This window comes from Lepisosteus oculatus, chromosome 11 (assembly GCF_040954835.1).
Source record: "Lepisosteus oculatus isolate fLepOcu1 chromosome 11, fLepOcu1.hap2, whole genome shotgun sequence".
Taxonomy (NCBI): domain Eukaryota; kingdom Metazoa; phylum Chordata; class Actinopteri; order Semionotiformes; family Lepisosteidae; genus Lepisosteus; species Lepisosteus oculatus.
The window spans coordinates 526,330-548,767 of NC_090706.1; the positions used below are offsets into that span (position 1 = coordinate 526,330).

The 22,438-nt window shown below is 62.0% G+C and overlaps 1 protein-coding gene across 22 annotated transcripts in view; it reads left to right on the top strand.

Moving 5' to 3' along the window:
• The window catches only part of macf1a (microtubule actin crosslinking factor 1a), a 130,040-nt gene that overhangs the window by 77,306 nt on the left and 30,296 nt on the right, over positions 1-22,438 (top strand). For all 22 annotated transcript variants that reach the window (XM_069195334.1, XM_069195321.1, XM_069195322.1 and 19 more), the window contains 16 exons: positions 133-256; positions 333-541; positions 718-1,035; positions 1,198-1,364; positions 1,608-1,764; positions 1,925-2,036; positions 3,102-3,164; positions 3,498-3,736; positions 3,821-3,950; positions 4,220-4,419; positions 4,506-4,998; positions 5,079-6,070; positions 6,148-6,648; positions 21,311-21,472; positions 21,568-21,738; positions 21,838-22,004. In XM_069195334.1, coding sequence (XP_069051435.1) covers positions 133-256; positions 333-541; positions 718-1,035; positions 1,198-1,364; positions 1,608-1,764; positions 1,925-2,036; positions 3,102-3,164; positions 3,498-3,736; positions 3,821-3,950; positions 4,220-4,419; positions 4,506-4,998; positions 5,079-6,070; positions 6,148-6,648; positions 21,311-21,472; positions 21,568-21,738; positions 21,838-22,004 — 4,205 coding nt within the window. The remainder of the gene's footprint in view (positions 1-132; positions 257-332; positions 542-717; positions 1,036-1,197; positions 1,365-1,607; positions 1,765-1,924; positions 2,037-3,101; positions 3,165-3,497; positions 3,737-3,820; positions 3,951-4,219; positions 4,420-4,505; positions 4,999-5,078; positions 6,071-6,147; positions 6,649-21,310; positions 21,473-21,567; positions 21,739-21,837; positions 22,005-22,438) is intronic.

A 22,438-nucleotide genomic window follows, 5' to 3' on the forward strand; every position in this document is an offset into this window, starting at 1 on the left:
GAGGAGAGAGGAGATGGAGGATAGAGAGGAGACGGAGAGAGGTGGGAAAAGGAGACGGAGGGAGGAGACCCCGTCAGTAACAATTGCTTATTGTTTTTCTGTCGGCCCCTGTCTTTGCTCTCCCTCGGCCAGCTGCTGCAGGACGAGCTGGCTGAGCGGTCAGCGCAGCTGGACAGAGTGAAGGGGGCAGGGACGGCACTGACCAACAGCCAGGAGACCCCCAGGCTGAGACCGGCGGACATCGCCAGCACCACAGGTCAGAGCTGTGCCCAGCCGTGGCGCTCTGGGGCAGGGTGTGTGGCCTCGCTGCTGACCTCTCTCTCTCCCCCCAGACGCTCTGCAGGCTCGTTTCTCCGCTCTGTCCCTGTCTGTGTCCGCCCGGGCCGAGCAGCTCCAGACAGCCCTGGCCCAGTCGGCCAGCGCGCAGGAGGGGCTGCAGGGGCTGCTGGCTTGGTTGGAGGGGCTGCCCGGGTCGCGGGCCGGGCTGGACCGGGTCCAGCCCACTGCGCAGGCTGTGCAGGATGCCCTGACACAGAATCAGGTACTGGACCCAGCCAGCACAACCATGTTCTCCACCCAAACTGGCCACCATCTTCTAACACTTCACCTCTCTTCCTCCATCTCACTCTCACTCTCTCTGCTCTCCTCCCTCTCTCTCTCACTCTCTGCTCTCCTCCCCCTCCCCCTCCCGTCTCTCTCACTCTCTCTGCTCCTCAGAGGTGGCGTCAGGAGCTCCTGTCCAGACAAGGCAGTGTGGACGCCACTCGCGACTCTGTATCCCAGCTGCTTCAGACCGCTGACGCATCCACAGCCTCCGGGCTGCAGGGGGCGCTGTCGGAGCTGTGCCAGCGCTATGCGGAGGCTCAGGCGCAGCAGCAGGCGAGGGAGGCGGAGCTCCGGGCCCTCCTGCCCCGGCTGGAGAACTTCCAGAGGCTGGCCCAGGAGCTGCAGCAGTTCACGCAGAGCCGGGCGCGCTCGCTGAATCTGGGAGGGCAGCCCGAACGAGACATCGAGGAGCACAGACAGCGCGTCGAGGTGAGGGGGCACGGAGAAGACGAGGAGGACAGGGAGCGAAGACTCAGAGGAGGAAGGACAGGAGTGGGACTGAGGGGGGAGAAGGAGAGAGAGAGAAGTCAAAGTGAGAGCAAGACGCAGAGATCCTGTTCGAAACTGACGTCTCGCCTTCTCCCAACACAGGAAGTGAGGGTGGAGGTGACCCAGGAAGCAGACCGGCTGACCTCCCTGCGCCAGCTGGGCGAGGAGTTGAGCGCCTCAGGTGTCCTCGCCGACACTCAGCTGCTGCAGGACGCCGTCAGGCAGGCGTCTGATCATTTCTCCAGGCTGGAATCCAGCATCAGTGCCAGGTGAGAGCGGGCGCGTGCGTACACCGAGCTCTGACGCGGGCCTTAGAGCCTTCATGTGCCTTCACCCGAAGAAGGCTCCATAGCCGAAATGTTGTGTTTCTTTTGTTAGGAATAAACCTTTACTTGTTCCTTTGCAGCCTACTGACGCATGCTGACGCATCTCCCTACTTAACTTCTTAGCAGTTAAGGCTGTAATACATTATCTGGCCACAAAACACCACTTTCTCCGTCCTGTCTCTGCAGGTCCAGCGAGGTGCAGGGCTGTCAGCAGCAGCTCAGTGAGTTCAGGGCTCTCTGTGGCGCCCTCCAGCGGTGGCTGCAGGGAGTGCAAGAACAGCTGCCTCATGTGGAGCCCAGCCTGAGCACTGAGGAGCTGCAAACCAGAGTCTCACAGCTGCAGGTCAGAGTGCAGGACTGTGTGTGTCTGTAACTGTGTGTGTGGGGTTGGTGTGTACACTGGAGGTTAACGTGAGTGTAACTGGTGTGTACACTGGGAGGTAACTGGAGTGTAACTGGTGTGTACACTGGGAGGTAACTGGAGTGTAACTGGTGTCTTCCAGGACCTGCTGAGCGAGTGGGAGGCCCAGGGGACTCGGGTTCGGGAGCTGAACCAGACTGGAACTGAACTGGAGTCACTGATCATCTCCATTACAGCCCCAGCTAGCAAGACTGGTGAGAGATAAAGGGAGAGAACGAGTGGAAAGAGAGAGGGATGGAGAGGGGGAGAGATGTGGGATTAGGGTTGGAGGGGGGGAGCAGGAGAAATATGAGAGTAGGAGGGTCAGAGGAAGAGAGATGGGGCTTCATAGGCTGGCTTTGTGATTGCACGAGTATATACAGTATTTCGTCAGTCTGTGTGCACCTGTGTGTGTGTCAGTCAGTCAGTCTGTGTGCACCACTGTGTGTGTGTCAATCAGTCTGTGCGGGCGTGTGCACCACTGTGTGTGTGTCAGTCAGTCTGTGCGGGCGTGTGCACCACTGTGTGTGTGTCAGTCAGTCTGTGCGGGCGTGTGCACCACTGTGTGTGTGTCAGTCAGTCTGTGCGGGCGTGTGCACCACTGTGTGTGTGTCAGTCAGTCTGTGCGGGCGTGTGCACCACTGTGTGTGTGTCAGTCAGTCTGTGCGGGCGTGTGCACCACTGTGTGTGTGTCAGTCAGTCTGTGCGGGCGTGTGCACCACTGTGTGTGTGTCAGTCAGTCTGTGCGGGCGTGTGCACCACTGTGTGTGTGTCAGTCTGTGCGGGCGTGTGCACCACTGTGTGTGTGTCAGTCAGTCTGTGCGGGCGTGTGCACCACTGTGTGTGTGTCAGTCAGTCTGTGCGGGCGTGTGCACCACTGTGTGTGTGTCAGTCAGTCTGTGCGGGCGTGTGCACCACTGTGTGTGTGTCAGTCAGTCTGTGCGGGCGTGTGCACCACTGTGTGTGTGTCAGTCAGTCTGTGCGGGCGTGTGCACCACTGTGTGTGTGTCAGTCAGTCTGTGCGGGCGTGTGCACCACTGTGTGTGTGTCAGTCAGTCTGTGCGGGCGTGTGCACTACTGTGTGTGTGTCAGTCAGTCTGTGCGGGCGTGTGCACCACTGTGTGTGTCAGTCAGTCTGTGCGGGCGTGTGCACCACTGTGTGTGTGTCAGTCAGTCTGTGCGGGCGTGTGCACCACTGTGTGTGTGTCAGTCAGTCAGTCTGTGTGGACGTGTGCATCAGTGTGTGTGTCTTCCAGTCTCAGTGTGCTTCTCTTTCTCAGGTGTGCCACAGCTCAATGGAGCCAGCAATCCCAGCAGTGTAAATGGCATTCACACATGTAAAGGTGAGGTTACTGGGGCATCATTACTGTTCTGTGGAGTGAATTTCTTCTGCTGCTTTGCTTCACTGTCTCCCAACTGTGTGTCCGAGCCCACTGTCAGTGTCAGTGTTACTGTATCAGTGTCAGTGCCGGTCTCAATATCACTGTGTCAGTGTCAGTGTTGGCATCAGTAACTGTCTCGTTTACATCCACCAGTGTGTCAGCATGTGTGACGTATGTGAGAGTGTTATCCTTGTGTCAGTGTCTGTGCCGGGTGTGAGCGGCGTGTCAGTGTCCGAGGCGGTTGTTACGTTGAGAACATGATTCATGAGGCCGATCCTCCCCTCCTGTGCCCAGACCTGACGGAGATCCAGTGCTCTCTGGCGGACGTGAACGGAGGCTACGAGCCGCTGGGGGAGGAGCTGAGGCAGAGGCACGGCCGGCAGGCCGCCTCCCTGCAGCAGAGGCAGCGGGCGCGGCTGGAGGCCGGCCGCCTCGCGCAGTGGCTGAGCGGCAAGGAGCAGAGCCTGGCGCTGCGGCCGGCGGCCTCGCCCTCCAAGCCGGAGGCCGTGCGGGCGCAGGCGGAGGAGAACAAGGTGAGGGGGGTGCGAGCGACTCCGTGGGGCCCCTCCCCCTGCTGGCCTGCTGGCCTGCTGACCGCTGCTCTCTCCCTGCCTCAGGCCCTGCTGTCCGAGCTGGCGGAGAGCTCTGGGAAGGTGGAGGAGCTGAGGGCGGCCCTGCAGCAGCTGATCGAGGAGAACCCCGACGCGCCCGAGACGCAGAGCTGGAGGGACATGCTGAAGGACATAGGTGAGGCTCTGCGGAAGAACCGTCTCCGCTGCTCCCTGCTGTAGGACATTATTGATCAGCGTGCCCGACGCCAGCTCTCTGTCCCTCCCTCTTCCTGTCGCCATGGTTATCTAAGCCCACACCTCTCGCAAACGTTGCCATGGCTCCTGAGAATTTGAGCTGTCTGCTGTTGCCATGTGAAACGTACTGTTGCCATGGTTTCCTCAGCCCCGACGCTTGCATGGTTGCCATGGCGTCCGCGCTGAGCCCTGTCCGCGCTCCCTCCCCAGGTGCGCGGTGGGAGCGGGCCAATCGCACGGCGGAGCAGCGGCAGGCGGAGCTGGAGGCCGCGGCCGACAGGCTGGGCAGCTTCTCGGCGGCGGCGGCGCAGCTGGGGCCCTGGCTGCGCGAGAAGGAGCTGATGCTGAGCGTGCTGGGGCCCCTGTCCATCGAGCCCAACATGCTGGACACGCAGCGCCAGCAGGCGGAGGTACGGCAGCCCCGCGCACACGCCGAGCCCGCGCCCCGCGCCCCGCGCCCGGCCAACCCCTCTCCCCTCTCGCCCCTCTCGCCCAGTTCATGCTGCGGGAGTTCGAGACGCGGCGCCCGCAGTACGAGCAGCTGACCCAGGCGGCCGCGGCCATCCTGTCGCCCCCAGGCGAGCGTGGCGGGGCGCCCGAGGTGCGGGCCGAGCTGGGCGGCATCGCGCAGCAGTGGGGCGACCTGACCAGCCGCCTGGCGCGGCGCTGCGAGCGCGTGGGGCAGGCGCGCGCCGCCAGCGGGAGGTACCAGGCGCTGCTGCGCTCGCTGGCCGGCAGCGCGGCCGCGCTGGGCGAGCGGCTGGACGCGCAGGCCGCCCTGAGCGCGCGGCCCGAGGCCCTGCGGCGCCGCCTGGAGGAGACCGGGGAGATCTGCGCGGAGCTGGAGCAGACGCGCCGGGAGCTGCAGCAGGCCGAGCAGCTGTGCCAGGAGCTGAGCGGGATCGTGGAGGAGCCCTACCTGAGGGAGGAGCTCAGGAAGAGACTGGAGGCCATCAGCGCCCCCCTCAGGAGCCTGGAGGAGCGGGCAGGTGAGTGTCTCTCGGGGGAAGTCCAGCTCGAACCCAGATCCCTAATCCTTCCACCTAAACGCTCTCCGTCTCTGTCGCAGCGGAGGGGCTGTCCCAGCTCCAGAGCACCCTCTCCAGCTTCCAGCAGTTCCAGCAGATGTTCGCGGAGCTGTGCGGCTGGCTGGGAGAGCGCTCGTGCCGCCTGAGAGCTGCGCCGGCCCTGGCCTGCCAGGCGGAGGCGCTGCGGCGGCAGCAGGCCCAACACGAGGACTTCCAGAGGGGCCTGAACCAGCAGCGAGGCTCCTACGAGCTGATCCAGGCGGAGGGCGCGTCGCTGCTGCTGTCCCTGCCCGCCGCCGGCGAGGAGCGGGCCGCGCTGCAGTCGCGGCTGTCCGCCCTGCGCCAGGACTGGGAGGAGCTGAGCCGGGCCTCCCTGGAGCGGCAGGACCGTCTGCGGGAGGGCCTGGGCCGGGCCGAGCGCTACGAGCAGCAGCGCGAGGAGCTGCGCCCGTGGGTGGCGGCGTGCGAGCAGCGGGAGAGCGAGATCCAGCCCTCCCTGGACCCCGCGGCTCTGGAGGCGGCTCTGCAGAGAGCCCGGCAGCTCAGCCTGGACGTGGAGAGGCGGCGCCCCCTGCTGGAGGCCCTGAACGCCGCGGCCGACCTGCTGCTGGAGTCCTGCCGCGCCGGGGAGGAGGAGGTCCGGGACGAGAAGGCCGGGCTGAACCGCCGGCTGGACGGGCTGGCGGAGAGGCTGCAGTCGCGCCTGGCCCAGCTGGAGGAGCTGGCGGGCCGGCTGCGCGAGTTCGAGGAGGGCCGGCAGGCCGTGGAGCGGAGGCTGGAGACCGCCAGGCACCAGCTGGAGGTGCAGGAGGCGCTTGGCCCGCAGGCCTGCAGCAGCAAGAGCCTGGAGAGGCTGCGCAGCCAGCAGGGGGCGCTGGAAGCGCTGCGGCCGCAGGTGGCGTACTTCAGGGACCTGGCGCGGGGGCTGGTGCAGGACGCGCCCGAGGCAGCAGGGGGCGACAGCGAGGGGGGCCGGCGGCTGGCTCGGCAGGCGGCGGACACGGAGCAGGAGTTCGCCGACGTCGGGCAGAAGGTGAGCCTGGCTCCGGGGTGGCGTCTGGCTCTGGGCTGGTGCGGGCGACCTCTGACCCTCTCCCCCCCCCCCCGCAGGTGGAGCAGTGCTGCCAGGCCCTGGAGGCGAGGCTGCAGGGCGTGGGCGAGGCACAGGCGCGGGTGCGAGACGTCTTCTCCCGCCTGGCGGACCTGGATGACGAGCTGGATGGCATGGGCCCGGTGGGCCGCGACGCCGACTCGCTGCAGTCGCAGGCGGAGGACGCGCGCGGCTACCTGGCGCGGCTGGCGGCGGCGCGGCAGGAGCTGGAGGCCCGCGGCGGGGAGTGCGCCGACATGCTGCGGCGCGAGGGCAGCTCGCCCGACCTGCTGGCGCTCAAGAGGGAGGCGGAGGCGCTGAGCCGGCAGGCGGGGAAGCTGGCGGACCGCGGGCAGGCCCGGCTGGCCCAGATCGAGACCGCCGCCGAGCGCGTGCGCGACTTCTACCGCCGGGCAGCGGAGCTGGGCGCGCTGCTGGGCCGCGCGGAGGACAGCCTGAGCGCGCAGGGCGCCGTGGCGGCGGAGGTGGAGCTCATCAAGCAGCAGCTGGACGACTTCAAGGTAGGAGGGCGGCTCCGCACTGGGCCAGCTTCCAGGACACCGGACTGTGTCCACGGGCTGTAGGAGGCTGAACCAAGCTGTACCGAACGGAGACTTTATCTTCTGACCGGCCACTGAAGTCCCGTTTCTGTGGGATCGTTTCCGACGGTTTGTTTTCTATCTGTCTGGGTGCTGTTGTGGAATTGCTTCAGTGTCTCTTGTTTGTTAGAGCAGCAAACCTGCGGTTTAAAAAGCTGTACTGGGCGGGATTGCAAATGAGGTTATTTTTATGTTGGCTGTGTCAGTGTGCTGGACTCCACAGGGACTAGAAGAGTCTAGAGCCCTGTGACTGGGCTGTGTCAGTGTCCTGGACTCCACAGGGACTAGAAGAGTCTAGAGCCTGTGACTGGGCTGTGTCACTGTCCTGGACTCCGCAGGGACTAGAAGAGTCTAGAGCCCTGTGACTGGGCTGTGTCAGTGTCCTTGACTCCACAGGGACTAGAAGAGTCTAGAGCCTTGTGACTGGGCTGTGTCAGTGTGCTGGACTCCACAGGGACTAGAAGAGTCTAGAGCCTGTGACTGGGCTGTGTCACTGTCCTGGACTCCACAGGGACTAGAGGAGTCTAGAGCCCTGTGACTGGGCTGTGTCACTGTCCTGGACTCCACAGGGACTAGAAGAGTCTAGAGCCCTGTGACTGGGCTGTGTCAGTGTCCTGGACTCCACAGGGACTAGAGGAGTCTAGAGCCTGTGACTGGGCTGTGTCAGTGTCCTTGACTCCACAGGGACTAGAGGAGTCTAGAGCCCTGTGACTGGGCTGTGTCAGTGTCCTGGACTCCACAGGGACTAGAAGAGTCAAGAGCCCTGTGACTGGGCTGTGTCAGTGTCCTGGACTCCACAGGGACTAGAAGAGTCTAGAGCCTGTGACTGGGCTGTGTCAGTGTGATGGACTCCACAGGGACTAGAAGAGTCTAGAGCCCTGTGACTGGGCTGTGTCAGTGTCCTGGACTCCACAGGGACTAGAAGAGACTAGAGCCCTGTGACTGGGCTGTGTCAGTGTCCTGGACTCCACGGGGACTAGAAGAGTCTAGAGCCCTGTGACTGGGCTGTGTCAGTGTGCTGGACTCCACAGGGACTTCAAGAGTCTAGAGCCCTGTGACTGGGCTGTGTCAGTGTGCTAGACTCCACAGGGACTAGAAGAGTCTAGAGCCCTGTGACTGGGCTGTGTCAGTATCCTGGACTCCACAGGGACTAGAAGAGTCTAGAGCCCTGTGACTGGGCTGTGTCAGTGTGCTGGACTCCACAGGGACTAGAAGAGTCTAGAGCCCTGTGACTGGGCTGTGTCAGTGTCCTTGACTCCACAGGGACTAGAAGAGTCTAGAGCCCTGTGACTGGGCTGTGTCAGTGTCCTGGACTCCACAGGGACTAGAAGAGTCTAGAGCCCTGAGACTGGGCTGTGTCAGTGTGCTGGACTCCACAGAAACTAGAAGAGTCTAGAGCCTGTGACTGGGCTGTGTCAGTGTGCTGGACTCCACAGGGACTAGAGGAGTCTAGAGCCCTGTGACTGGGCTGTGTGTCAGTGTCCTGGACTCCACAGGGACTAGAAGAGTCTAGAGCCTGTGACTGGGCTGTGTTAGTGTACTGGACTCCACAGAAGAGTCTAGAGCCCTGTCACAGTCTAGAGCCCTGTGACTGGGCTGTGTCAGTATACTGGACTCCAGAGGGACTAGAAGAGTCTAGAGCCCTGTGACTGGGCTGTGTCAGTGTGCTGGACTCCACAGGGACTAGAGGAGTCTAGAGCCTGTGACTGGGCTGTGTCAGTGTCCTTGACTCCACAGGGACTAGAAGAGTCCAGAGCCCTGTGACTGGGCTGTGTCACTGTCCTGGACTCCACAGGGACTAGAAGAGTCTAGAGCCCTGTGACTGGGCTGTGTCAGTGTGCTGGACTCCACAGGGACTAGAAGAGTCTAGAGCCTGTGACTGGGCTGTGTCAGTGTGCTGGACTCCACAGGGACTAGAAGAGTCTAGAGCCCTGTGACTGGGCTGTGTCAGTGTCCTGGACTCCGCAGGGACTAGAAGAGTCCAGAGCCTGTGACTGGGCTGTGTCAGTGTGCTGGACTCCACAGGGACTAGAGGAGTCTAGAGCCCTGTGACTGGGCTGTGTCAGTGTGCTGGACTCCACAGGGACTAGAAGAGTCTAGAGCCTGTGACTGGGCTGTGTCAGTGTGCTGGACTCCACAGGGACTAGAAGAGTCTAGAGCCCTGTGACTGGGCTGTGTCAGTGTGCTGGACTCCACAGGGACTAGAAGAGTCTAGAGCCCTGTGACTGGGCTGTGTCAGTGTGCTGGACTGTTTAACCACACTCTGTTGTGCTGTTTTAATATTTATCTGGGTGTGGACTGATAAGCAAATCTCTGAGGCAAATGTTCTGTGAAGTATAGAGAGAGGGGAAACATGCGGCCTGCCACAGTATTTTTAGAATGATTCAAAGTGGAGTCTCTTTTAAGAGAGAGATACTTCCCTGAGTTCGACTCCGGGTTCCTAAAGTGGGCTCTTCCCCTCTCGCTGGCCTGTAACCAGAGGCGTCCAGGTCATTTCAAACCCAGACATGTCTGTGAGCACTGGAACGAGCAGCGGCCCCTTCCCTATTCAGGACGGCCTGTCCAGAGCGGTGATGTCATGGCTGTGTTTTGGTCGGCGCGATGGGCGGTTGGGTGAGTCAGCCTGCGGTGTCTGAGCAGCAGGCGCGGCAGGAGAGCGCTGGTGACCCCTGCCTGACCCCGGCGTGGCGTGTCTTCGGGGCGGGACCCCCGAGAGAGAGGGACCCCGCTGTCTGGCTGATGAGGGTGTGGAGGTCGCTGCCCCCGAGCAGGGGGTCTGTCTGCCTCCCTGCGCTGTGTTTTCGCTCAGCCCCACTCCCAGAATAAGAGCGCAGCCCGGCCTCTCTGTGCGTGTCTGGGGTTTCTGATTCCAATCTCGGCAGCATTCCAGAGGCGCGGAGCGTCCGGAATCTCAGCTGTCCGTCTCCCTTGTGTCCTCCTTGCATTCCCGAGCCCCCTCCCCACAGCTGCAGGGGTCTGGAATTTCAGCGGAGCAGGGAATGAGGAAGAGGGAGCTGGGAGTGAGGGGGGCAGTGGAGAGAGGTCTCCGTCTCTCCGGGATGTGGATGGGAATGCCCCTGGCCTTGCGATCTCGGTCTCGCTGTGGAGATCCTAGCGGGGCTCCGGAGGGGACTGGCCCCTGCTCTCAGTTCTTCCTCGAGAATAACTTTTCTTATTACAGCCAATAATAAATTCGGTTTAGTTCCAGACATTTTCCTATGCAAAGTTACCCAAACTAAGGCAGCAAGAATGAAATATCCTTCCTCCTGTACCAGCCCTCTGTAGGCAGTAAACCCTGGAGCGGACTTTAGCGGACTGGGGCTCTGATTGATAGCACTGTAAAACCCGGAGTGGATCAGGCTGCCATCTTCCAGTGTTGTCCTGCAGCTCTGATATCTTAATTGGTTTTGTTCCTCTCTGTGGTCTGACACACTTACTGTGATGTAGTTAGCCTAATTTAATGAACTAATTTCTGAATCAAAGAAAATTTTGTGAAAAACTGTGTTGATCAAGGTCCAGCCCCTCCAGCCTTCCTGTGGGCCCCCTGTGTCAGCTGTCTGAGTCACAGTGCAGGGTTTTCATTTCAGCTGTTCTGAATTAGTCCAGCATTCCTGCCCAGGAGCTCCTCTCCACCTCTCTCCCACCTCCCACTTCCTCCCTTCCTGTCCCTATCTCACTCGCTCTCCTCTGCAGTATTTAAAGCAGCAGTGTGTTGTAATGACAATGCGGCAGTATACAGTGCAGTGCATTATTCACAGCCTGTTCAGTGTAGCAAAGAAACACGAATCAGTGCTAAAGTCAGTCTATCTGGAATGCCTTTGGCCTGTTTTCAATGGGACTCACCTACAATGCAGTAAGCCTGGCAGTCTCACCTCCTTACAGCTCACACCTGTGGGAATGTGCACATGGCTCTCACCTCCTTACAGCTCACACCTGTGGGAATGAGCACAGCGCTCTCACCTCCTTACAGCTCACACCTGTGGGAATGAGCACAGGGCTCTGACCTCCTTACAGCTCACACCTGTGGGAATGAGCACATGGCTCTCACCTCCTTACAGCTCACACCTGTGGGAATGAGCACAGGGCTCTGACCTCCTTACAGCTCACACCTGTGGGAATGAGCACAGCGCTCTCACCTCCTTACAGCTCACACCTGTGGGAATGAGCACAGGGCTCTGACCTCCTTACAGCTCACACCTGTGGGAATGAGCACAGGGCTCTGACCTCCTTACAGCTCACACCTGTGGGAATGAGCACAGGGCTCTGACCTCCTTACAGCTCACACCTGTGGGAATGAGCACAGGGCTCTCACCTCCTTACAGCTCACACCTGTGGGAATGAGCACAGGGCTCTCACCTCCTTACAGCTCACACCTGTGGGAATGAGCACAGGGCTCTGACCTCCTTACAGCTCACACCTGTGGGAATGAGCACAGCGCTCTGACCTCCTTACAGCTCACACCTGTGGGAATGAGCACAGCGCTCTGACCTCCTTACAGCTCACACCTGTGGGAATGAGCACAGCGCTCTCACCTACTTATAGAAGGGCCACCTGCGATACACGCAGGAATGTGTAATCTGGTATTCCAGTGGATAAAAAGTGTAGAAGTGGAAACTACAGGGGAGATCATTTGAAACTATAAACCAGAGACACATCTTTGCACAAAGAGTGGTCAGGGTCTGGAACACAGGTGGATGTGATCGCTGGATCAGTCGCTAGATGGGTGAAATGGCTTCTTTTCTCTTTCTCTTCTCGATGTAACCTTTCCTGCTGTCTGATTGTGGCGGGTCCGTGGCACTTGTTGGACTAGGGGAGGCGATGGGGCTCTTCTAAGGCTGATAAGTCAGAAGAATGTGGAGAGATGGATAATAAGTACTGAGATGGTTTTTGCTGCATTGAGATGATGGCTGCAGTCAGTCTGGTGCACACCAGGTGGGTGTGTGATTTTTAGAGACAGCCAGCTCATCGTTTGCGGTTTTTAACTGTTGCTTTCCAACGCTGTGTCGATTGTGTGCCACAGAGAGAGAGCGGAGCGAGGCAACGGGGACCGAGTGGCCGGCGTGTGTGTGTGTGCGTGGGGGGGGGGGACAGGACAGGACAGGTGTGCGCCAGCATACAGGCAGGCCGCCGGACAGGCAGGTGGACCAGGAAGAGGTTAATGCTCACAGGGCTGCTGGGAGCGAGAGAGAGAGTTCTGTCGCTGCCTGGATACCGAGAGCGAGTGTGTGGGGGAGGGCAGAGGGAGAGGGATGGGGGGGGGGCGGGAGACAAGGGCGTGCAGAGGGCAGTCGGGGAGATTGTGGTGACTGGGGCGCTTGAGTTCAGAGGTCATGGGCTGCCAGAACGGGGAACGAGGGGACCCCATCAGAAACAGAGCTGGGAGAGGAGCAGAGGCACAGGACGTTGCCGTGCAGGACTCCCCCGGAGCCCCCCTCCCCCGCCGCCCGCACTGCAGAGTTGACCGGGCGCGTGAGAAGTGGGGCAGGCGTGACCGCCCGGAGGCGCGGGGGGCTGGCCGGGAGAGAGTGTTTGTCTGCCTTAGCGCCGCTGTCCTCGGACTCGGGATTTAAAAGTTGGCGGCGGGCCGGCTCAGCGCTCCCCAGGCCGTGACCCCTCGGCGCTCACAGACGCACCGCGTCGCTCGTCCTGTCAGTCTGTCCGAGCCGGGGCTGCTGCAGGGGGGCGCGCGGGGCTACAGACAGACCCCCTTTGTTTGGGAGGAGAAGTTTGTCTTGGAGCAGCGGGACAGCTGCAGCGGCGCTCGGAGAGGGCCGGGGGTGGGGTGGGCTGGGGGGCTGGGGTTCGGCCTGTTTGACATGCAGCCCACGGCCCGTAGTCCGGCGGCTCGCCGCGGAAGAAGCCAGCCGTTTTAAAGAGAGAGAGGGGGGGAGCTGCCCCCCCGGGAAGAGGAGAATGCGTGTGTGTCTGGGAGAGAGAGAGCCAGTGTGCGTTGGCTCACACAGCCGGAGCGCTGCCAGAGGTCTTTAAACAAACAGCGAGACGCGCACAGGGGCCGCGCGAGGGAGAGAGAGCGCTCTGCCGTCGCTGTGCGAGAGGAGAGGAGCAGGAGCCCAGCCACACGATGGAGCAAACCTGATTTCTTCCCTTCGCTTTGTTTCCGGGCTCGGATTACACCGCTCCGAGTCCTCTCCGGCTGGGATTTCTGCTCAGCCTGCCCCCCCCTCCCGGGCCCGAGTTGCCGTGGAGAGGAATGTGAGACATCGCTGCCCGGGAGACGGGAGTCGGGAGAAAGTTTGGGCTCTTTGTTCCGCTGCTGTGCTGTGTGGAAGGGGTCTCCGGGGCTGTGCGCGTCCGCGTCCCAGCGGCTCTGCTTTCGGTACGCCCGTGTTCTGGCTGCGCTGCCGCCCTCCCTCCCTCTGTTCCGATCTCGTTCTGGAGAGGATTTTGTTGTTCCGGGAAGACGTGGGGCTCGGATCACCACTGGTCGCCGCTCACGCCAGAGACGTTTGAGCTCCAGTTTCGGGGATCCACGGAATTGTAAAAATAAAACATTGTGGAATATAAAGTCCATCTCCCTTCTTCCACGACTCCGGGCTTCCTGTCCCTTCAGATTCCATCTGGACAGATTTTGCAGACGGAGGAGAAAAGGCTCTCTCTGCACTGTGTCTGGTATCACACGGCGGTGTTGGAGAACCCAGAAGGAAATCTGCCCGCCCCCTCTCTCTCTCTCTCTCTCCCCCCCTCTCTCTCTCTCCTCTCTCTCTCTCCACACTCCCTGCTCCCTCTCCCCCGATCCGTTTTTTGGGAACGGAAACCAGCATGATTGCGAGACTTCCTGTCTTTTAATACCAGGACAGGAAACTCCACAAACGAAGCTCGATTCAAATGAAAACAGGGGGAGAGGGAGGGAGGGAGGGAGAGAGAGTGAAGAAAGTGGGAGATTTTTACAGCAGCTGCAAACCATTTCAGCAGAGGACTAGCCTGAGAGAGAGCGAGACGAGCCGGTCTCGGAGCTGACCGCCCAGGCGAGCTGCAGGACACGTGTGGGATCTGGGGCTCGCAGCCGAGCCAGCTTGCCCCTGGAATGGAATCGCTCCGCGCGTCTGTGGGCACATCGGGGAGCTGAGGCCAGCTCGCAGACGGACTCCCGGAATCTCTCCAGTCCGCTCCGAGGGCTCCGCAGGAGCTGCGCTTTTCACTTCCTCAGCTGTAGCTCCCAGGAAAACGGACACCGGGAGAGGGCGAGGGGAGGATGAGGATGTGACACGGGCTGTGGGAACCGTCAGGGATGAACGTTGCCCGTTTCCTGTTTCCCGCTGTTGCCCCTGGGCACGGGCGTCCCTGGGGCTGGAGGTGGCGCTAGCCGGCGATGCCAGCGCGCGCGGCAAGCGAGTGTGCCGCCAGCGTCTCGGAGGGGTTCAACGACCGGCCTGCAGCGAGGATGGGGGACAGCGCGGAGAGGAGCCCACCCATGAGCAGCGTCTGCTCTCTTCCTGCGCCTCCTGTTTCCCAGAGACTTGACAATTTGGACCTTGAACGTTCTGCTCCTTTTCCTGAACGGTAAGGCGATGCCTGAGGCTTGATCCCGAAACCGATAACAGATATTCCCGTGTCCCGGGGATCTCGGAGGGGATAGCGGCTTCTCTCCGAGAGGGACAACCAGAAGAGCAGGAGAAAAAGGACCGTTTCCGCAAATCCCAGATCCTGTTTTCCTTTTCTCCTCCTCCTCTCGCACGAACCCACCGCCTTGCTCTCGCCGTAAAAGGAGCGAGCAGCCCCCCCGGCCGCGGCCCCTCTTCCGCCCTTCCCGCCGTGGGGGGCGAGGGGGAGGAAGGAAGGGGCAGGGAGAGGGGGAGATGGGAGGGTCTCCCGGAGCCACGAGAGCCTGCCTCAGCCAGGACGTCCGGCGCTGAGCAGCCGCCCGCCTCTGGAAACTGAACCCCGCGCGCCCCGAAGAGTAGCGTCAGCCCCTGCAGTTCAGCCATGGGGAAGCCGCTGAGCCGGCCCGACTGCCTGCGCCAGAGCCCCCGCTGCCTGGGGAAGGGCGAGGAGGAGGAGGGCTACATCGAAGACTGCTACGTGCCCCAGCGCTCCATCTACGACACCATGCGCATCAACGAGCAGATCGACCAGGGTCCCAAGCTGGGCCAGCCCTCCCGGAGCACGCTGGGCTCGGCCGGGGGGGGCGAGGGCAGCACGCTGTCCAGCAACGGCACGCTGGGCGCCCGGGCGGGGGGCGTGTTCGAGGCCCGGCCCCCCGAGCCCGGCGCCAAGAAGCTGGACGAGAGGGTGATTTTCGATGCGCTGAAGCTGTCCAGCGACCCCCAGAGCAAGCCCCCGCCTGCCGCGTCGCCCCTGTCCGCCTCTGTTTCCGCCAGCTCGTCCTCTTCCTCCTCCTCCGCCGCCGCCCAGGGGGCAGCTGCAGTCCCCAAGCGGCGCCACCAGGGCGGCGACAAGAAGGACAACCCCAACCGCCGCTCCTGGAAGGCCTTCATGCCGCCCTCGTACCCGGAGTTCGCCGAGCGCCTGGAGCTCTCGCCAGGGGACCCTGCGGAGAAGCGGCTCTCTGGGGCGGGCATCCCCCTGTCTCCTGTCCTGCTGCCTTTGCTCGTACCCCAGCCTCCTCCTGGTCCCGCTCCCCCTCTTCCTGCCCTGCACCCGGCGTCCCCCACGTCCTCTGGGGTGCCTGAACTCTCCCCCCCCCTGCCCTCCGTCGCCCCCCAGTGGCCGAGCCAGCTGCCGGCTCCGAGGGCAGGTGGGCAGCAGCACCAGCTGCCGCAGAAGCAGCACAGACTGCAGCCGGGGGTCCCGGCCCCCCCGCGGCCCGCGGCCCTGCCCCCAGAGGGACAGAGGGACGAGGCCCGGGGAGAGATGAGGGGCCTGGCCGCGGCGCCCTTGCCCGGCTGGCGGCCCGCTGAAGCGCTGGGCAAGAGCGCGAGCTTGGACGAGCAGGAGAGCCGGGGCCGAGAGCCGGGCCAGGACAGCGCCCCCCTCTGGCCACCCCACAGGCCCCGAGTGCCGCCCCCGGCCCAATCTAGGACCTGGCCCCGTGGCCCGTCCGCCAGCCAGAAGCCCCTCCACAACTGCCCCGCTCTGCCCCCGCTGCCCCCCCGCCTCGGAGAGGAAAGTGACGAGGAGGAGGAAGGGGACCTCTTCCTCCTGGCCCCCCCCTCGCCGTTCCTGCTGGACAGGGAGACTCTGGGGTACCAGGGCCTGCCGCTGTCCCCCTGTCTGAGCCAGGAGGGAGGGGACGGGGGTCTCCTGGACTGGCCCCCCCCGGCCGGCGAGCTGCGGGAAAGGACGGCCTCCGAGCTGCGGTTCGAGGAGGACGAGATGCGGATCCTTCTGGAGCTGGAGGGCGAGGAGGGCGAGAGGGAGCTGCAGGAGGAGAGGGGCTGGCAGGCCGTGCTGCAGCTGCAGAGCAAGGGGAACCCCGAGGACCGCCGGGAGGGGAGCACCGAATTCCCCGCATTCCAGGACTGGGACTCTCATGCAGAGCAGGCGGCGGGGAGCTCCGTTTGTTGGCCCCTGCTGGCACCCCCTACTGGCTTTGGGGGGCCTGAACTCCAGCCCCAGCTTTCCTCCAGCCCCTACCCTCCCTCCCCGGTGGCCAACTCCGAGCCCGGCTCAGACGAGCTCTTCCTGGAGCTGGAGAGACAGTGCCAGGAGGAGGAGGCCGTGGCTTCGGCCCACCCGGAGTCAGAGGACCCCCGACACTCACCCCTGGAGCTGGAGAGACAGTGCCAGGAGGAGGAGGCCGTGGCTTCGGCCCACCCGGGGTCAGAGGACCCCCGACACTCACCCCTGGAGCCGGAGAGACAGTGCCAGGAGGAGGAGGCCGTGGCTTCGGCCCACCCGGGGTCAGAGGACCCCCGACACTCACCCCTGGAGCCGGAGAGACAGTGCCAGGAGGAGGAGGCCGTGGCTTCGGCCCACCCGGGGTCAGAGGACCCCCGACACTCACCCCTGGAGCCGGAGGAGCTCGGAGAGGGGCACCAGGGTGCAGGAGCCACCGAAGAGAAGCCTGGAGGCTTGGAGGAGGGCGACGCCGAATCCGAGGCTGCCCGGGACCGCTGGGAGCATCCTGGGCTCGGTGCCACTTCCATTCCCATTCCACACTGGGCCGCGGGCAGCACCAGTCCCGATTCCAGGTCTGATTCGGGAAGCAGGCTGTCTCCCCAGCAAGGAGAGGAGGAGGAAGAGGAGGGCGATAGTGACGACGAAGGAGCGTGTCGAAGGTCAGGCGATGAGCAGTCTGGCTCCCGCGCTCACTCTCCCACCCCGGAGAATCCGTACTGCCCCCCGGAGGAGGGGGAGGGGGGCGGTCCGGACCCTTCATCCTTACAGAAAGAAACTGGGCAAGAGGGAGCGCGAGACAGCGAGGAGGGGGGTGGGGGTGAGGAAGAGCACCCCAAAAGTACCTGCGCAGAGGAGCTGGGCTCCTCCATTCCCAGCGAGCCGGACTCCAAGCAGGAGCTTTGTGCAGCTTGGGAAGAGGGGGCGACACCCCCCAGGACGGACTCCCCCCCACCTGCACCACCGCCTCTGTCCTCCACGCCAGCAGGGGGCGCCACTCCTGACCTGTCCTTCGTGGCCACGGACAGCTTCGTGTACCTGGCGGTCTCGGCCCCGCCAGAGTGCCCCCCCACCCCCGAGGAGCCCAGCGCCCCCTGCAGCCCGCCCCCTAAACTGGACGCGGACCCCGAAGGGGGCGCCTTCCTCTCCACCGACAGCTTCGTGTACCTGGCCGCTCCGGAGCGCATCGCGCCTGCCCAGGGCGCCGGGAATCCCGACGGGAGGAGAGGGTCCGACGGCTTTTCCCGCCAGGATTCCTGGGAATGCCTTTCTGACTCGGACAGGAGTAGGTCGGGCGTGGATTTTGTGCTGGGCTCCATGTCTGGAGAAGACAGCGACTGGGACTCCCCGGCCGACGATTCCAAATCGGAATCGTGCTCCGACTCCAGCTGGGATTATTGGGACCTGCTGGAGCCGGAGGTTTTTGGGGTCCTGTTCCCCAATACCAAGGAGGCGACGGAGCTCTCCGAATCCCGTGATTCTGGCCCTGGTGTTCCTGAGGGAGAGGATAGGAATGCTTCGGGAACGTTATCCTCAGAGTGCCCCGAGGTAAAGTCATGTGGGCGCGCGTCGCTGTGGCCAGTCCCCCTGCGGTCCGCCCCCTGCGGTCCGCCCCCTGCGGTCCGCCCCCTGCGGTCCGCCCCCGGTCTTTCAAGACCCTTGTCCTTCTGCACCGTGAGGATGGAGCTGGAGGACCACCAGCACGTTCCTCTTTTCAATTTAGAAATAAGAGCTTTAAGTTATTAGCTGTGTCGTTGTCTGTTCCAATGCTGGCGTACAAGGTACTGCAGTATAGGGGTGTCAGAGGTGAGAGGTCAGAGGTGAGAGTGCACAGCTCCAGATAGCTCAGAAGTGTCCTTGCTAGCAGCACATTCCTGTATCAGTCCTCTCCTCTGTACTGTATTTTGTCTATTTCAAGTGATGTTAATTAGTTCATCCTCTTAAATTAGCTGTGCCCAAGGGGCTGGTGTGGGGTGTAATTAGTCCATTGCATTATTAGCGTGCCAGTTAAGAAGCGCACCAGTTCACACGGTGCCCCAGGGTGCAGTCTGCCGTCCTGGTTGTGTCCTGTGCTTGCAGAGTGTGGGGGGGCTGTGTCTACAGTGCATGTTCTAGAGCTCTGGTGTGTCTGTGCTGGGGGTCCAGTCCTGGTTCTGGAGTTCTGGTGTGTCTGTGCCGGGGTCCAGTCCTGGTCCTGGAGGACTGGTTTACATTGTCCACGTCTGTGTTTTCAGTGGGAGTATAGCCCAGGGATGTGTGTGTACAGTGCAGGAGAACAGTCCTGTTACAATAGGAGCTACAGTCCCAGTATAGTAGTACAGTCCTGTTACAATAGGAGCTACAGTCCCAGTGCAGTAGAACAGTCCTGTTACAATAGGGGCTACAGTCCCAGTACAGTAGACCAGTCTGTTACAATAGGAGCTACAGTCCCAGTGCAGTAGAACGGTCTGTGACAATAGGAGCTACAGGCCCAGTGCAGTAGACCAGTCTGTGACAATAGGAGCTACAGTCCCAGTGCAGTAGACCAGTCTGTTACAATAGGAGCTACAGTCCCAGTACAGTAGACCAGTCTGTTACAATAGGAGCTACAGTCCCAGTGCAGTAAGTAGTTGTGGTTTTTCAGCCTGTGCTGTGTGCACTTCTCTCCCTACACGCACACAGAGAGAAGCTGCAGGTGCAGACAGACAGCTGGAGGTGAGAAAGATATTGAGGGAGCTGTGGGGGCTCTGGGGCCCTTTGAGGGTGTAGTCAAGCACAGGAAACACCTGCACAGACAGAAGGAGGAGATTCACAATCGCATGGGGAGAAGGGGCTGAGAGAAGGAGAGAGACCGCGGCAGGCAGGGGGAGGGGGAGCGGCTGATTCAGCTCCGCTCCACGTTTTCTTTTGTTTCTTTGCTGGATCTGCACGCTATTCTCTCGGAAGACAGGGCTGCTGTTGGTTTCCACCCACCGTCCTTTCTCTGTGTGTGTGTGTGCCCTCTCTCCTCCTCCACTCCACCTTTCCTCTCTTCCTTTCTAAAAATACCCCGTGTGCCAAGCCTGCCCTCCCCCTCTCTCCTCCCGCTCCACATGGTGGGGCTCCTTTTTAGAGCTCTTCAAATTCCTGTTCATTTTTCTCTTCCTCTTTATATTCCTGCTCCTGTTCCAGTTGCTATCCCTGCTCCTATCCGTGTCCCTGCCCCTATTCCTCCCGTGCTGCTTGCTTTGGCAAGCCCCATCCCTCTCTTCTTCCCTCTGGAGTGTGTCTTCGGAGCTGTGCCCTGTGCCCCGCGCCCGAGGACCTGGTCCAGCCTGGTCCAGCCTGGACAGGCAGCCATGTCCTGTAGTGGTCTGTCAGCTTGGTTCCCTTCGGCTGTGGTGTCCCATCTAGCAAATGTGGTGCAGTTCTTGAGTGCACTCCTGTGACACAGCGGGTATGTGCAGCGCAGTCTGGAGCAAACAGGAGGAGGAGAGGCAGGGAGGCAGTGGGGGCTGTGGAGCTGTAGAGGCTGTGGGGGCTGTGGAGCTGTAGAGGCAGTGGGGGCTGTGGAGCTGTAGAGGCAGGGAGGCAGTGGGGGCTGTGGAGCTGTAGAGGCAGGGAGGCTGTGGGGGCTGTGGAGCTGTAGAGGCAGGGAGGCAGTGGGGGCTGTAGAGGCAGGGAGGCAGTGTGGACAGTGTGCACGCAGGCTGACATAATGCTGTGGTGCTTGTGTCTGCTCCATGCTGTGCCCTGTGCTGTGTCGCTGTAGCTCCACTCCATGTTTTGTCAATGGCATCTATGATTCTCCGAGACTCGGAGCTGTGAGTGAGGGGGAGAGGAATGAGAAACATCTCAGATATTTTTCCAGCACTCCGGGTGTCTGGCTGGAAGCCCGGAGACACTACGGAGCACAACACACGGCCCGGGAGAACCGGCCAGAGCCGGGAGAGAGGGAATGGAGAGTGGAGGGGTGGCGCATGGGGAGGGCGGATGAAGAAGTCGCTACAGACACAGAGGAAGCTAGAGATGGGCAGAGGAGGCGGCATTTTTAACAGGGATAGAAGCAGGGACAGACTTTTCGGCTCCACCACTGGGGGGAACTGTGAAGACAGGACAGGAGGCTCCTGGGATAGCGATCATGAGAGGCAGGAAGGGGAGTCGTCTTGCTGCCCACATGGGTCAGGCTGGATCGAAGCTGGAGTGAGAAATACAGGCAGGGAGAGAGACAGATTAGGCCAGCTGGTCCTGAGGCTCCCTGACCCAAGCCACACCCACACCAGCCAGCCTCAGGACAGCACTGCTAGAGCACCACAACACAGACTCAAGCACATCACAGCACAGATCAAACAGCAATATCTCACACACCATAAACTAGAACCCTAAACAGACAGTACACGCTAGCTGAATATTTGACCAACCTACAGTAAGTAATAGGTTACCGCAAACAGAAACAGACCCTGATGAAGTACAGGCTCAGTGACCACAGCCTGGCCAGAGAAACTGGACACAGGCAGACCTGGCTGTCCAGAGAGGACAGGCTCAGTGACCACAGTCTGGCCATAGAGACTGGACACAGGCAGACCTGGCTGCCCAGAGAGGACAGGCTGTGCTCCCACTGCCAGTGGGGAGAAACCGAGACCGAGGTGCACTTCCTATTTGTGCTGTTTGGTCACAGGGTGGGGCCAGGCCAGGCCAGGCAGAGCCCATTGTTTTGCAGGGAGAGTGATTTCCTGCCTGAGACAGGAAACGGTGCGCTGTGTTGTACTGGCACCCACTGTCACAACACCCTTCCTCTCCCTCCGTCCGTTTCTGCAGCCCCTGGTGGGCATGTCTGCCGTCGTGCACAGCCCACTGGCACAGGCGTGCTGTAGATTGACTTTGACCCGCCTACAGGCCTCTCATCTGCACCCTAGCAGAGGCTGTAAGGTTTCTGTGACTTTGTACGGTGTAGCCAAGGACTTTCTGGGACTGGAGAGCCTGGTGTCGTTCACACTAATGTCCTGCGCTGCCCAGTCAGCGCCGATCTCTCCTTCTCCGCGTCCGAGTCAGAGGGAGTAACCCCTCCCCGTCTCTCCCGCTGGCCCAGGGTCTGGAGCGGGACCAGGCGGATGGCATCCAGCCGCGCCTCCAGCAGCTGAACGCGCTGGGCCAGGGGCTGATCCAGAGCGCCGCCAAGCACAGCGACACGCAGGCCCTGGAGCACGACCTGGACAGCACCAACCTGCGCTGGAACTCACTCAACAAGCGGGTCAGTGCTCCGCGCCGCGGGCGCCGGCAGGGGCGCTTGTCAGCAGGCCCCTGGTCCCCTCCGTTCACTTCCTGTGTGTGTGGTCGCGCTGGCAGGTGGCGGAGCGGATCGCGCAGCTGCAGGAGGCCCTGTTGCATTGTGGGAAGTTCCAGGACGCACTAGAGCCCTTGCTGAGCTGGCTGGGCGACACGGAGGAGCTGATAGCCAATCAGAGGCCGCCGTCCGCAGAATACCGCGTGGTCAAGGCGCAGATACAGGAGCAGAAGGTGAGAGGGCGGGAGAGGGGTGCAGGGGCGCGGGGGGCAGCGGGGCTCAGAGGGACAGGCAGCGCGACAGACAGCGTGTGTGCTCTCTGGGTGCTCCAGCTGCTGCAGCGCCTGCTGGACGACCGCAGAGGGACGGTGGAGATGATCCGGGCTGAAGGGGAGCGCATCGCCGTCACCGCCGAGGCCGCGGACCAAGACAAGATCCGCAGACAGCTGGAGAGTCTGGGGGAGCGGTGGAATGCGCTGTTGGACAAGGCCAGGGCAAGGTGTGTGTGCGGACTGGACACCCCACTCCCCGTACAGCCCCTCAGAGACACCCCACTCCCCGCACAGCCCCTCAGAGACACCCCACTCCCCGTACAGCCCTCAGAGACACCCCACTCTCTCTGTACAGCCCCTCAGAGACACCCCACTCTCTCTGTACAGCCCCTCAGAGAGACACCCTGCTCAGAAACACCCCACTCCCCGTACAGCCCCTCAGAGACACCCCACTCCCCGTACAGTCCCTCGGAGACACCCCACTCCCCGTACAGCCCCCCAGAGACACCCCACTCCCCGTACAGTCCCTCGGAGACACCCCACTCCCCGTACAGCTCCTCAGAGACACCCCACTCTCTCTGTACAGCCCCCAGAGACACCCCACTCCCCGTACAGCCCCTCAGAGACACCCCACTCCCCGTACAGCTCCTCAGAGACACCC